This window comes from Trematomus bernacchii, unplaced genomic scaffold, assembly GCF_902827165.1.
Source record: "Trematomus bernacchii unplaced genomic scaffold, fTreBer1.1, whole genome shotgun sequence".
In the NCBI taxonomy this organism is placed as follows: domain Eukaryota; kingdom Metazoa; phylum Chordata; class Actinopteri; order Perciformes; family Nototheniidae; genus Trematomus; species Trematomus bernacchii.
The window spans coordinates 8,276,805-8,291,920 of NW_022987727.1; the positions used below are offsets into that span (position 1 = coordinate 8,276,805).

General features: G+C 41.2%; 1 protein-coding gene and 4 non-coding genes across 6 annotated transcripts in view; 3 read left to right on the plus strand and 2 right to left on the minus strand.

The window, feature by feature from the left end:
* The window catches only part of sema3h (sema domain, immunoglobulin domain (Ig), short basic domain, secreted, (semaphorin) 3H), a 72,043-nt gene that overhangs the window by 19,564 nt on the left and 37,363 nt on the right, over positions 1-15,116 (minus strand). For both annotated transcript variants that reach the window (XM_034145197.1, XM_034145195.1), the window contains exons 5-8: positions 9,554-9,647; positions 8,022-8,141; positions 6,996-7,141; positions 5,809-5,923 (exon numbers count right to left, since the gene is read on the minus strand). In XM_034145197.1, the coding sequence (XP_034001088.1) occupies positions 5,809-5,923; positions 6,996-7,141; positions 8,022-8,141; positions 9,554-9,647 (475 nt within the window). The remainder of the gene's footprint in view (positions 1-5,808; positions 5,924-6,995; positions 7,142-8,021; positions 8,142-9,553; positions 9,648-15,116) is intronic.
* Positions 2,048-2,129, minus strand: trnas-gcu. Its single transcript has one exon. It is a non-coding gene; the product is annotated as a tRNA-Ser (tRNA).
* Positions 4,477-4,549, plus strand: trnar-ccu. Its single transcript has one exon. It is a non-coding gene; the product is annotated as a tRNA-Arg (tRNA).
* trnar-ccu lies at positions 9,010-9,082 on the plus strand. The gene has a single exon. It is a non-coding gene; the product is annotated as a tRNA-Arg (tRNA).
* Positions 13,140-13,212, plus strand: trnar-ccu. Its single transcript has one exon. It is a non-coding gene; the product is annotated as a tRNA-Arg (tRNA).

Below are 15,116 nucleotides of genomic sequence, written 5' to 3' on the forward strand. Positions count from 1 at the left end.
TCTTTTTTGACCTTTTTATTCCATCTTTATTACCCAATAAAGTAAATGGACCGAAAAGAAGATACAATTAATCCAAATAAAGCTTTAATTCCAGAGTAAAACTGTCTAAACATGTGTAAAGTGTTGTCTACAGAATCTTGCAAAAGCCTCTTAGTGAGGTCCTTTGCACTGATGTTGGTGAATTGATGTGAACATTACAGGCAGGTCTTATTTGTTCTTCTGATTTTCAAAAAAAAAATATCCACCGACTGCCTTTTTGAGATAAATATTATGTCTGTGTAGAAGCACACTGTGGTTGGTTTATTTGTTGTGGCATTTCGAACCAATTTCCAGTCATATTTACATTTGTTTTGAATTGTTTACGACTGTATTGGTATCCAAGCTGTCTTAGGGTAAATATAGCTACTGTCTATCTTTCTCTTCATCCTCCTTCATCCTTACCACTCCCTTTTTTCTTTCCAACTCTTTCGATTTGTCCAAGACTTTTTTTCGTTCTGGCCTTTACAGATCTCATCATACCGGGGCGTGAAGATGACATTTCTCATGTTCTTCATCTTCCCTCCCTTCCACTCGTCATGTTTATCCTCTAAGCTAGGAAAACACACTTCATATTCTTACTCTTCTTCTGCCCACTTCTTTTTTATTCCACTCATCTCCCCAGTGACGTCCAAATCAAATTTAAATATGATTTATTTCCTGTTTGCTCCTCTCCCTATTCCCTGCCATCGTCAGTGGGTGATGTAGTGACACAGATATGGGTGTTGTCCTATGACGGGAACATTGAATCTATCATACACAGACAAAAATAGACTATAAAAATGCCCAAAAAATACCTCAGTGTCTCTAAATGCCATTACGCTGAGTCCGGCCACAGAGAGCTGTCTGTCTCCAGACAGAAAAACCTCATAGCATGACTGTCCTTCACAACAACTACTACCACAACAGGGACAACAGCAGTAAACAGCCCAGAATCCTCTTCCTCTGAGCTGGACTCGTGAGTTATTTCAGATTGAGTGGGCAACAGGAGGAACGTCTGTCCTCCATGACAGAGAAAATATGAAACACACGACTGGAGGTTTATTTGAACAATTGTGGCTCAATGACGCTGGACGTATAATTTCACACAATAAGTGACATCGTAAACATGTGCGGTGAGCCTCATGAAAGTGAACCTCAGACACAAAACAACTGAACAATCAACTTCAGGCTGTCCTGTGTCATGAGTCAGTCCATGTGGCCATCACTCACCAGATGCTCGTTTCAGAAGAAAGCCAAATGTGAAGGAGTTCAACATCTTAAATATGTGAGTCAACAACTACCAAAATAACACTAAAGGAAATATATGTTGTGCTGATCTAGTGGCTCTATTCTGCTTCATGGTGGCAAAGTCCATAGGGACTTGGCTTGGGAACTGGAAGGTCACAAGTTCAACTCCTGGAAAGCCACCGGAAAGTGCTACCGAGGTGTCCCTGAGCAAGGCACAGTTTCCTACACTGCTCCCCGGGTGCTGTACATAATGGCAGCCCACTGCTCCTAACACTAGGATGGGTCAAATACAGAGACCGCTTATATTTCCCCTCTGTGGGACAAAGAAAGGTATTCTGATTCTGATGTTGATGAATAGCTGAAGGAGTTGCATCTTGTATGATTACATGTGACAAGTACATTGATTTATTTATTTGTATAGTTATAATCTGGCATATAACATCTCTTCTCTTTTTGAGATGAATGTATTTGTATGCATGTTCTTTGTTCAATAAAGACATACAATAATAATAATAATAATAATAATAACAACAACTATTTGTTGGGCTTCTTCTCCATAGTACAGAAACGTGTACATGTACATGAACACAGCACAGCACACACAGTGAAATGTGACCTCTGTATTTAACCCATAGTTCTAGGAGCCATGCTTAAGGGAACCACGGCAGTGCCCAGATATACTTGGAACTTTCCAACTATCAGTTCATACTGCCTACTATGGTCTGTTCGGGGAGAGAACCAGGTCCCTACAGACTGAGCCTCTGCCACTCCAAAAACACTCCGACGAGGATGGGATTCGAACCCACGCGTGCAGAGCACAATGGATTAGCAGTCCATCGCCTTAACCACTCGGCCACCTCGTCCTGTGTACCAACATTTTATGCTTATCGATCAAGAAGGACTCTTGCTGGCCAGAGTATTTGAAGAGACAAAATGTATTTTGCTGGTGAGAAGCAACTGTGCCATCCAATATGTGAACATATCCGTTTTTAAGAGTGCGCTTAAGACCTTCCTTTTTGATAAAGCTTATAGTTAGGGCTGATTAGATTCAGCCCCTAGTTTTGCTGCTATAGGCTTAGTTTGTTGGGGGACACCTTACTTCTTCCTTCTCTCTGTCTGTACCTGTGTACTCTCATGTTCCGAATAACCCAGCTTCCCCCAAATTTCTTTTTGGTGTCTATCTACACCGGGATCCTGAGTCGTGGTTGATCGTGTTGCTGTGGTCCTGAGTCCTGGATCGCGAGCCCTGGATCTTGAGTCGTGGCTGTGCCTGTTGCTGTGGTCCTGGATCATAAGTCCTGGATGGATATCCTCGTGGATTCATCTTCTTATTATAGACACATGCATTTCCAAACATTTGGTCTACCTATGTTGTAAATGTATTATCTTTTCAATTTACACACGGCATCTATTGCACGTCTGTCCGTCCTGCGAGAGGGATCCCTCCTCTGTTGCTCTCCCTGAGGTTTCTCCCATGTTCCCCTTTAAACTGTGGGTTTTTCTCTGGAAGTTTTTCCTTGTACGATGTGAGGGTCTAAGGACAGAGGGTGTCGTATTGTCATACTGATATTCTGTGCAAACTCTGAAGTCCACTGAGACAAATGTAACATTTGTGATATTGGGCTATATAAATAAACATTGATTGATTGATTGATTGATTGATTGATTGAACAGAACAAAATAAATAAAACGTTTGTGATGGATTTGACCCACATGGTGTTGAATACTTTCACCTGTAAAAACAGTATCAGAGCTGACAGGAGCTGAAACTAAATATGGCTGTTTTTTCGTACCTGGTTTGTGTTTTACACAAATACACACGCAGAAAAAAGCGCAGAAAACCCACTCACATTTGTTTCACTAAAACGTAGCAATTACATAAACATACATTCAAAATATATTTTATTATAATAACATAGCACACTCAAAATGTTCAGCAAATTGTAATAACTTTCACACACACTCTCACCAGGTGGTAACCACCGCTCTGCTGCTATGAGGGACCCGCACACTGTCAGGGGTTTATGGGATTTGTAGTGTTTCTGTGTGGTGGAGCGTGGCAAAAACACAACACTGACCGCATTCTTAACGTGATGGGTTAATCTCCTGTATATGGGTTTGTGGTTTTGTGTGTGTCTTGCTGGAGTGTAATCACAAACAAATCTGTGCGCACCCTTATCAGATGAGTAAAACATGGCCACAGGCATGCAGGGCAGAGATGTTTATGCTCCTGACAAGTCAGAACTGTCTTGTGTACACACGCGGAGGCGCAAGTATGTGTGTAACAGCGCGAAAACTGTGCGAATGCGTTCAAATGTGTTTCTACATAGAGGTTTGACTATGTAAAAGAAAGAGTGTGTGATTTACAGAATGTGTTATTATTGTACTGTATATGTTCACATAAACAGTCATTCTGTGTGTGTGTTATGTCGTTTATTCTAAGAATCTTCTGTTTACAAAAACAGCAAAGATAAGAAACCGGTCCTGTCTCCACAGCGCTCCCGCTCTCTGTCCATGCTCTCTGTCTGCCAGCTCTCTCACCGAGCAAAAGGTGAGCCATGTGGGGCTGACAGCAGAGAGGTGCAGCAGAAGTGATTTGTATTAAAATCATCCTCTTTCAAAATCAAAGTGAAATTATGGCCCTGTTTTATACCTAAATAAATCATTTTCTCGGTTGTCTCTCTTACACTGGCCTCCTTAGCCAGGGAAAAACGCAACAAGCAGGAAGAGTCATGGCAGAGAAGAAGAAACGCTCCAGACAACAGTGCTGATTGTAATGTCTGCAAAATGATAATTACAAGTCAGATAAAAAAGTAAGGTTAGTTTCTAAAAACGGCGGCGCAGTGACGACACATTTCAAACACCAGACATACACAACGTGGACCTTCCGCTGCCCACCCACTTTGGACAGGTTTATATGAGTCAACCGTCTCGCCCATCCACATGAGCGTCCACGCCCCCCCTCTCTCTTCTCAGGGAAGTAGAGCATGTTATTTACCATGACAAATCATCAGTCCAGACATTACAAGTCAGCAAAACAGGGTGTGCGGCAGACAAAGACTGCTGAGCACTATGGCATTGTTGCTTTACGACAACACTCCTTTGTCTCATGTTCCTATTTTTGAAGAGCTTTGCTTTGCCACGTTTGCTCCCTACTGTGAATGTCCCTCTGTGCATTGTCTAACTTGTCTGTTTGACACTAACAGATACGCCCCAGTGGCCTAATGGATAAGGCACTGGCCTCCTAAGCCAGGGATTGTGGGTTCGAGTCCCATCTGGGGTGATTGACAGTAGGGTAGAGTGGTCCAAGAATTCCATTAATCAGTATACGCTCTTTAAAAAAATTGATCCTACAAATCATAATGAACACAATTCTGTTATGGTAGTCTTGTAGTACAAACAGAACAATTATTCTTAGATTTGAGTAGAAACTCTTCCTCCTTGAGACAGAGAGAGAAATATTGCAATCAGAAAAGAATCTTCTTCCCTATTTTACAACCTGCTCTTCTAATCACAATGTCTGTTTGGATCAGATGCACAGACATGCATAAATCAACACTATGGGGTAACCAGCTGTGGGGCCATCTTGATGAAAATCATAAAGATCAAGACTCCAATCTGCAGAGTTGTGGGGCAATCTGGCAGCTTCTTTGCAGTCTTCATGTATTGTGCCATGAAGTGATACCGAGCAGATTTAACTTGGCAGTGCATTAAAGATTTCTGCAGTAAAATGTGGCAACAAACTAACACTCCTGACCTGCAGGGATCTAGTGTGTAACTCTATCTGAGCCGGCTATATCAAACCATAGTGAATAACTAACAAAACAGATTCATATTTATCAATTCGGGGGGTTTTGTAAAACACAATTTAATAGCCAGTATTAAACAACTGCAGACTCCTGTGTGGGTGTGCAGGCCCTTTGAAATGCTACTCTACTTTAAAGGCAGGAGATAACCGTTCACACTTTGATAGTACTGTGTTCACCACCACTGAAAATCACAAACTTGTACATCTTCACCTACAAGTTCAGACAGAGAGCAAAGACAGGCTTACATCCCAATTTGCTCAAAATACACATGAAAAACCCATGCTTCCTAGACACAGACACACACGCAAGGACACACACACGCACGGACAACCGGAGGACACTGGCGCGAATCTTCGATAATGAATAAACCCACAGCAACTGAATGTTGAGGCCAGTTTCCTTGGTTACCAAGGCTGAGGCACGAAGACGGACCTAAGGTGACCGACAGGGCTGTTGATCACCGTGGTAACTGTGGAGCCAAGCAGACTCATGCCATGCAAACTCTCCTTCGTCATTTCAGAATGTTAGTGAGAAGTTCCGTCTCTTTGTGCATCACGCTCATAAACACAAACACACATACCGGGTGGTTTTTGAACTTAATTCCTCTTTTATGAAGCGTTCAGTGGTAGAGATCCAGCTGTTAGTGTGACTGGTGGCTGTTGAGGCCTGTCTGATGTGATTAGTTTTACTGTGCATGTAATGGGCTTCTCATTGGATGCTGGTGTGTACTCACGCAGCTGGTCGAAGTGTGTCTGCAGGCCGTCTGGTCCCGGGACCGAACACACCATGCGGGCCTTCTGGAAGGTACTCCACTTGTTGACCAAACTCCTCTGGCCTCCGATGTCATTCTACACACACATACAAAGAGTAGTCTGATTAAAACATGTGTATTTTATATCTGCTTTGGGTCAATCATTACTAATCGTTCTCTCTTGTATATAACATAGATGTCACTGATTTCACCTTATTTTCTAAGGATATGAAATATGAACCTCAGGATGACTAGTTGCTTGTTGAAGCTAAAGGGGATTTAAAGAAAGAGTAAAGAATACAAGCTAACAACATACTAACATTTATTTGTCTGTAGTTATGACCTAATATAACTTTAATTTACAGTTTTACACAAAACACTTACTTTGCTAACACCAAATACAAAAGCTTTTTTATGGAAGAATGTGATTATTTCCTGGTTATTTAATTAGTTGTCTGGTCTGTAAAACATCATACAAATGTAAAAACATTACATTATGTTTTCAGATTCTATCTATTTCTACTATCTTGGGCCAGGACTCTCTTGGAAAAGATCTCAATGAGACCTATCCTGCTAAAATAAAATAAAAATAAAAAAACATTAGTTGTTTTGGTTAACCAACAGCACAAAACTTAATTATATTCAATTTACTAAACAAGTATATATATGTAATACTGATAAAAGCGGCAAACCTCACAAGAAACCTAAAACCATAATTTTTTTTGTTGCAGATTATTGTGTTGTTGAATAAGACATTTACTATTTGATGCAAAATGTGTTTACTTAATAATTTTTTTTTAACATGAACACAAAAATGTGCATACATAACAAGGCAAAAATAAATCATACAAACACAGCCATGTATGTTTACACATATCCACATAGAAAGGCATTAGTACAAACACTAAGTGCATCACAGTGCAGCAGAAGACACAGCAAACATAAACAGTCCCATATACACAGACATCAAAAGGCACATCTATACAAGCTGGCAGGAGCATCCAATCACACAGAGCTGCTCTTAACGTAAACACTCTCTGAGCAGCACGTAGCTACTCTGCCTGTTCGGACAAACACGTGTTTACGTAAACTACACGCAGACAGTTTCTGATATGAGCACACAAACACAAACCTGGTGCCTATCTTTCTCCCACACACACAGTCCATACCTTGCACACACGTGCCACTCTGGAGTAGAGCACCTTCCCAGCAGCCCCTTCTGCCTCCTGAGCGCGCTCGGTGAAGAACACGTAGACCTTATCATCTTCTGGGTTATCAGTTTCAGACAACGGCGCTACCCGCACAAACTGGGCATCTGGGGAGAGACAGGCAGAGCTGAGTTTACAAACAGCAGAGAGTCAACATGTGTCTTGTTGTTATCAGCTGCACCCGTCGACAGACTGGCCTGAAAAAACCTCAACAGGGCGTGCATGAGATGGTTTTAGAGATGTGGATTTAGAGCAATATACATTTGGTTTACAAAGCTAAATGTAAAGAGAAAGACGGTTGTTAAATGAATATCAATCTATTGACACCAAAGAGAAAACCTCACATGAGTAAAGATGCAGAAAAGGCACAGATAAGTATCTAGGAGTAGATGTTTAAAATCTACTGATTATTATTTTTTTACCTGCAAAAGAGCAGTAGAAATTAAAATGTTGGTCTGTAAGCTGTTAGCAGTGTGCCACATGTTTTAGTTATAACACAACTTAACTAACACAGTGCAAAGAAGGCAATCAAGACTAATCCTGGGTAGCATGCTTACAAAATGACTCAACTTTTTGGTGCTCTCAAGATGAAAAAACGATTTAAGTGAAGTTACAATAGTTGCTGAATTATAAAAGGACCAGCCATCCCAGGAGTCTTGCAATTCAAAAACTGTGTTTCAAAGAAAAATAAATCCATTCCTGCACACTTATCTTCTGTGAATTGATCGACCTAAAAAGAGTCGATGCTTGTGATGCTTCAGTCACAAAGAAGGTGTTTTAATGGCAGTACTTTCTAAATACATCAAGAGAGAGGTGATAAGTGTTTGCTTTTTTCTTTGTAAAAGAGACCAGCAAGTGTGCCTCTTGCCTTCTAATCATCTTCTTACAAAAACTTTGAATCTTCTTGTGTCATGTGGCCACCTTATGTTACAGATCAGTAAATGTAGGGACTTTTTTAACTTTTCTTTTGGTTCTCTTTGCCCTTACCCTGCAGCCAGGTGGAGTCATACTGCTCGGTGCGGATGACGTGACGGTTGCCGAGACTACGGAAGAAGGCGGAGTCCCGGCTCATGAAGTCCGAGGTGATCCCAGCATACAGCTCTCCGTCTACACACATTAACAACAGTTTATTAAGGTCACACAGAATGGATAATGTTTAATGACGTTTGAAGGTGAAGTTTATTCCAAAAATATTCTCCTCTTTTTGTGAGAGCCCCAGTGCAGTTTTTTTTAATGCCAGCACCAAACAGACAATAGTGTCCGAGAATAATTGTATGTCGGTACAGTCTGTAGATGTCAAGAAACGGTGTGCAGCAAAAGAAGACTGCTGAGCACTATACCACTGTAGTTTCAGTACATTACTGCTTCTGTGCTATGTTACCATGTTTTCATTGATTTGCTTTTTTGTTTGCTCCCAGTTTAATGTCCTTTTGAGTTCGAGTCCCATCTGGGGTGATTAACCAGCACTTATTTGGAAATAGACAAGACATTTAAATCACATGAAGAGGTATAAAGTTTGTATTGCACTTTCATAAAGTTGGAAGAGTTACGAGCATCTTAGTTGACCTTAAATAGGTCAAGCTCATAAAACATTTGGTCTGAAACCTGAGAGTATATTTTCCACAGACTGTATCTGTAGACTGTGCCAATACAAAGACACAAAGTGGAGTCAAATGTCTGACCACACAGCATCTTTTTGTTAGATCCACCCTGACTGGAAAACGTCCATGTCTTTCAAACACAATGCAACCAGTTTGTAGCACAAGCTTTTTTGTTCAAATGTGTACTCTCCAGCCCATGCTAACTTTGAAAAGACATCACTATGCTGTCTCTTCATTGTTGTGCCGTCGTCCACCTCAGTGGCCTCAGGTAACCTCAGGGGCCATTGTGGACTAAAGCATATGTTTGTGCGATCACATTTGTTCATTTGTAGTGGAAGTCTTTTTACTGAATGGGTCAAATTAAGGTGTGCAAAGCCCCAGTGGCCTAATGGATAAGGCACTGGCCTCCTAAGCCAGGGATTGTGGGTTCAAGTCCCATCTGGGGTGATTGACAGTTGCTATTTAACTCTATGCTGTCAGGGATTTACACATTTCTCCCATGTCTGTGTTGCATGCAGTCAACACTCAATACTGTGCCTGAATGCATCCTGTGTAGAAACAGACAGAGCACTAAAGCTGCTGCTCAGGCTGCGCCTCCTGTAGAGTAGTCAGGGTGTAGGTATGTTTTATTCCTCTTTGCTCCCTCAGATTTAATTGCAGATATTATGTTAAGATGGCGTCAAAAAGAAGAAAAAAAACATCCAATCAAATTGGTTGTATGATTAACAAAGTCAGTGTACTAATAGGTGTTTTATAGTGCCTGCAACAACAAGCCTATAACTTTGTCTCATGCTCAGGGGAAAACTGGTCTTCCACACCAACCTGAAAATTCACAGACAAGTCATATCTGTTCCTATGATAACTTATCATTCATACTTTATTTGTGTTGCTGTTTGAGGAGAAAAACGGTCAGCTTACCCACGACAGCAGAGGCTGTTTTCTGGAACGGATCATAGGGGCATTTCCCTTTCCCACACTCTGTCTGGCTGTAGGAGAGAGTCTGGTGCTCCGCCTGGCAAGGAGAGCAGAGACAGAGGTCACTCAGAAAGAGAGGGAGAAAATCAGCCGGACAGAAGAAGACACACCAGAGAGAACAAGTTGTTTGGGCAGACTGACAGGCTGTGACTCTTTAATTTACTCTTTCATCTATTAATTATTTCATTCATTCACACAGAGAAGCATAGAGACTTTTTCAGCTGGTAGAATTAGTCTGCCACACACACACACACACACACACACACACACACACACACACACAGACACACACACACACACACACACACACACACACACACACACACACACACACACACACACACACACACACACACAATATGGGCGCCTAATTGAGGGTAACCAGGGTAAGTGAGGGGATTTTAAAATGTGTGAAGTCCGATCTTAAACCAGTCAGCACCACTAGATCCTTTAAGCACCTCGTCTGAACCGTTCTGATCTCACACCATCTTTCATGGTATTAGCTGTTCCCTGACACACACACCAATACAAATGTAGGAATTCCACATTCCACTCACACACATAAAATCACACATGATCTCTGATCCCACAACTACAAAGGTTTAAACCTCACACGCACAGCTCAAACTATAGCGGAAGAATATTAAGAACCATTAACCTATTTCTGACAAATTACATCCCACATGTTTTTCAATCATGTATCTGCTCTGGGGAGTAAAGGAGACACACTTGGGCTCTAGAATAACATTCACATTAAAGTGGACCTATCATGCTATTTTTAGGGTATAGCATAGGTCTCAGATATATAAAAAAATATAAAAAACATGTCTATGAAGTGTTTTGCTCAAAATACCAAACAGATCACCCATTCTAGCCATGCCTCATATCCCTCTATTTCACTTCCTGTTTCAAAAGTGCTGATTTTAAAGCTTTAAAAAAATTAAAAATTGATAAAAAAATAAAAAGTAGGGGGCTGAGCTCATGCGGGACCCGGCAGCTACTGTCTAAACTAAATTCTGCCGTGATGAAACGCCATATCATGGATTATCAAGGATTATTTCTGAAACAGTATGGAGCTCAAAGGCTTTCTCTCTTTCCGGTTATACCACAAGGTGAGTTCCTTTTTATTTCCTGCTTCTTCACACACATGCTCTATCCAGTACAGGTTAGCTCTGAGTGTTAGCGATGCTAATGTAAACATGCACCGACCATATGTGACCTGCTCTATCGAAATCAGTCGAATTGACCCGAAGACACAATTTGAGTTGTATACACTGTTGGGAAAGAGGATATTCCTAGCTTTCTGATGATATCAGGATTGTTGTTGTACTCCAAATATTAAGCTAAATATGTCACATTATATAATGACTGAGTCATCATTTTGAGAAAAAGGCCTTCAAAGTTTCCTCTTCTCTGGAATCCATCGATCTGATTGATTAGCGGAGCAAATGATCAAAATAGTCCGGAGGGAAAATATTTTCGTTTGGATTACTGCTCTGGGGGAAGCTCGCGAGCGTGTGTGTGTATACGTGTGTGTGTGTTTGTGTATTTTTGCATTTGTGTGTAATGTGTTTGTTTCCCGGGGAAAACACTCACGAGAAACACCGGCTGTTGTTATGCCTGCTGTAATGTTAAGTTACTCCGTTCTCCGCTTGTAATTATGCCGTTACAAGCTTCATAGTTGTATTTATCATCTAAATTCGCCAAAACAAGTTTAATATTCTGAAAGCCAAGACTTTGTTTAATTGAAATCAGATGAAAACAAACTGTAACGGACCCTGCCGTGTTATCTATGATTACTAATAATAATAATAATAATGGGTTCCATTTATAAAGCACTTCATATTTGATTTCAAATCCCGAAGTGCTTCAAGCAGTGAGCATGAACAGTATAAATAAACATTACACAACACGGTAGAATTAATAAAAATCAATAATAAAAAAAAAACAATAGAAATAAAATAAAATAAAAGGGTGTAAGAAGGTCTAGGCAAAGGCTCTTTTGAAGAGATGCAGATACTATAAGCCTTACATTCATAATTTCAGCCGGAGGGAGGGAGGGGGAGCTGCACTGCGGAAGAGCAGGGTGCGAGTGAGAGCTGTCATCTTCCCTTTACAAGCTTCAAAAATGTATTTATCGTGTGATTTTGGAAATAAAAGTCTTATATTCTGAAAGCCAAGACTTTGTTTATTTAAAATCAAAGCAAATCCATGTTTATTTTGAAATAAGCCGTTGCGACTTCCGACTGATTTTGATAGAGCGGGTCACATATTACGTCCAAAACAGTCGGGCATTGTTTCTGATAGCAACGTTTCTGATAGGCCCGTGGGTGTAAAGCCAGCCTACATTTCCGATATTACGTCATATCGGACGCAAATCTGGATCAGCTCCGTTGTAGCCCCGTTTTTAGAGATTTGGGTATGGAAAAGAGAGGGTTTTATTTTCTGACGCTGCGTGAGTTCCCTGACACACCGGGGACACATATTTATGTATAAAAGACATAAAAAAGTGCATTTTGCATGATAGGTCCCCTTTAAATTTGACGTAAAAATGTCCCCCTCAAAATGTCTAAAGTGTCAGGTGGTGCCAAGAGTGCAGCCTGAAAAGGTACACTGTATATATTTTAGACAGATGGCACAAGATAACCTTAGTACATGTAGATATATGGGCATGGGGGCAGACACCACACACATGATATTTCAGCTGCTGATAGGTAACTGTATAGGGGCTGGGAGTCAGAACACACACACACACAGGACGGTGGGTGGCAGGAACAGCATTGCTTCCTTTATTTGGCTTTTTTCATGTTATTTATTTAAAACCTGTTTATATATTATAGATCATAGTAGAAAAAGCTTGAAACTAGCTTATAGGATAGCTAACTAAGGAGTGTCATCGTTTGAATGTGATAAAGGTGAAAAGGCCAGTTACATTTTGTGAGCTAACACATTTCATCAACTGGGAAAGCCTGCACACATTTTATATTTTAAGGCGCAGAAGGAGAGACTCAAAATAGTGATATCAAGATCAAGGTTTTGAAGCTGCTAATACTGATCTGATACTTGTATACAATAATATATTTAGCAAAAAAACACCCATGTCTTTCAAACACCATTCAACCAATTTGTAACGCAGGCTTTCTATTGAAAACGTTACCCTTCAGCCCATGGCAACTCTGAAAACATCACTACGCTGTCTTTTTATTGTTGTGCCATCGCTGATATACCCCTTTCCCAAAGAAGCGGTTCGAACGGAAAATTAAGCGACGTAAACTGTGACGTCATGACGTGGCTCCTAAAGGTTTTGGTTGGTGGAAAAGCAGACTGATGCGCAGTTGGCTCAACATCGCGGACCAATTATGAACTGAACCATCGCCAGTGCTGAACAAGCACGGAACTCATTTCAGTGGAAAAGGGGTAACAGTGGCTCAGACCCTGAGGGGCCATTGTGGACTAAAGCCTATAACCCTTATTGTCACTTTGTAGTCTAACTCATTTTTGGTGAGAGGCTAAAGATGTGGTGTGCAAAGCCCCAGTGGCCTAATGGATAAGGCACTGGCCTCCTAAGCCAGGGATTGTGGGTTCGAGTCCCATCTGGGGTGATTTATGCTTTATGAACGTGGACAACAGAGACACATATTCTTCATGAACGAGGTTGTAATTGAAATAAAAAAGGAAAGTGAAACTTATGCTCGTCACCCTCTCCCTCCGGTCCACATTAATACAAATGATCCCAAAACGTATTATTGTATGAAAAGATCTTAAAATAAATACAAATGTATTTATTATAAACGTTAGCCCTTAACATCTATCACTGTGTATATCACCATTCAAACATCTTTTAAAAGTTTAACAAACCCCGCACAGCTCAGTAAAGACTGTGAAATGTTGACTTTATTTGATAATTTCAGTAAAAACTAACGTTCATATTTATCCTTTTGATTATAATACTGATGAACGTTCAAAACAAAGCACTTTGGCAACTTACCACATACGTTTTAAAATGCTTAATAAGCACCGTAACTTTCATGATATAATTTCTCGGTCATAATCGGTTGTTTCCGTGAACGGCCGAATGTTGTGTGTCACGGCAAATGTTGCGGCCGCAAGGCATTATGGGGCAGCATTTTCTCCTTTCCCTTCGTAAAGCAAGGTCCAGTGTTTCCTAAGCTAAAGGAGGTTATAAAGGAAGTTTCAAACCTCCTTTCCTATCATCTAGAGCAGTGGTTCCCAAACTTTTTGTGCCCAAGGCACACCAAAGGACAAGTAAAAATCTCAAGGCACACCTATTGTGCAAAATAGCCCTTATAACACGTGTTATCACTCATATCATGTAAAATATCTGTAAATGTGCATAATTATTTACTAATGCCAAATAAAATGTGACAAAGACAACTATATTACTCATGAAATATTTATTAACGAAATATTTCAGAAATTAATTTGAAACTTTATCAAATTAGGCTTCATCAAAGCAGCAACACACTCATTTAAACCAGACAGGTCACAAAATAAAAAATGAGGCAAAGACTCAGCAGAAATTCAGCACAGAGAACTGTCAATGCAAGGAAGCTGCACTGTCCATGGGCCTGAACTACAAATTATAAATGTAACATTTCAGCAATCAGCATTGAAACATGTGCTATTGTAAATATTTTGCCGACTTACAAATTAGTGAGATACATGTGCCTGTCGGGGCGCGCAGATTTTTGTAATCCTTGGTGGCACTGAGGAGAGGGCCACTCGCAAGTCCTGTTCAACAGAGAGCCGTGACCTCCTGTTGTTCTTCATGTAAACCAGAGTAGAGAACGCCAACTCACACAGGTAGGTAGTGGGAAAAAGAAGAAGTTGCTCAATCGCGTGGTGGGAGATGCTTGGGTACTCCGATGCAGAAGCCAACCAAAACTGATCCAGTGGGAGCTCACTAAATTTGAGTTTCAGTGTGCGGTCCACACGGAGCTCTGCGCACTCCTCTCTCTCTTTCATAGTGAGCTTTTCTGTTGGGAATTCCTGGTGGAATGGGTCTCGGATCCAGTCATAATCCTCGATGTCAGCCACACGTGGAAAATAGCGGTCAAACCTCTCTTTTAAGGTCTGAAGGTGTTTGGCATATACAGCGCGCTCCCTAGCTGCCTGCGGCACAGCTGATGCCAGCGGGAACATGTCCATGGAGCCCTGTTCCAAAGCCTCGCGCCACAGGATAAGTTTGCCCATAAACCCGAATCTTGTCTGTGGATGATAAAATGTTTTCATTCCTGCCCTGAAGCTTGGCGTTTAACTCGTTGAGATGCCCAAATATGTCTGCGAGGTAAGCCAGCCTGGCGCACCACCTCTCATCCGCGAGCTTGTCTTTATGTGGGACAGCGTGTTCACGTGAAAACTCCAAAAGCTCTTCCCGAAGCTCATAAAGACGGGATAGGACTTTCCCCCGTGACAGCCAACGTACCTCTGTGTGGAGGATCAGGCTTTGGTGGTCGGCTCCCATCTCGGCGCACATCTGGGAGAA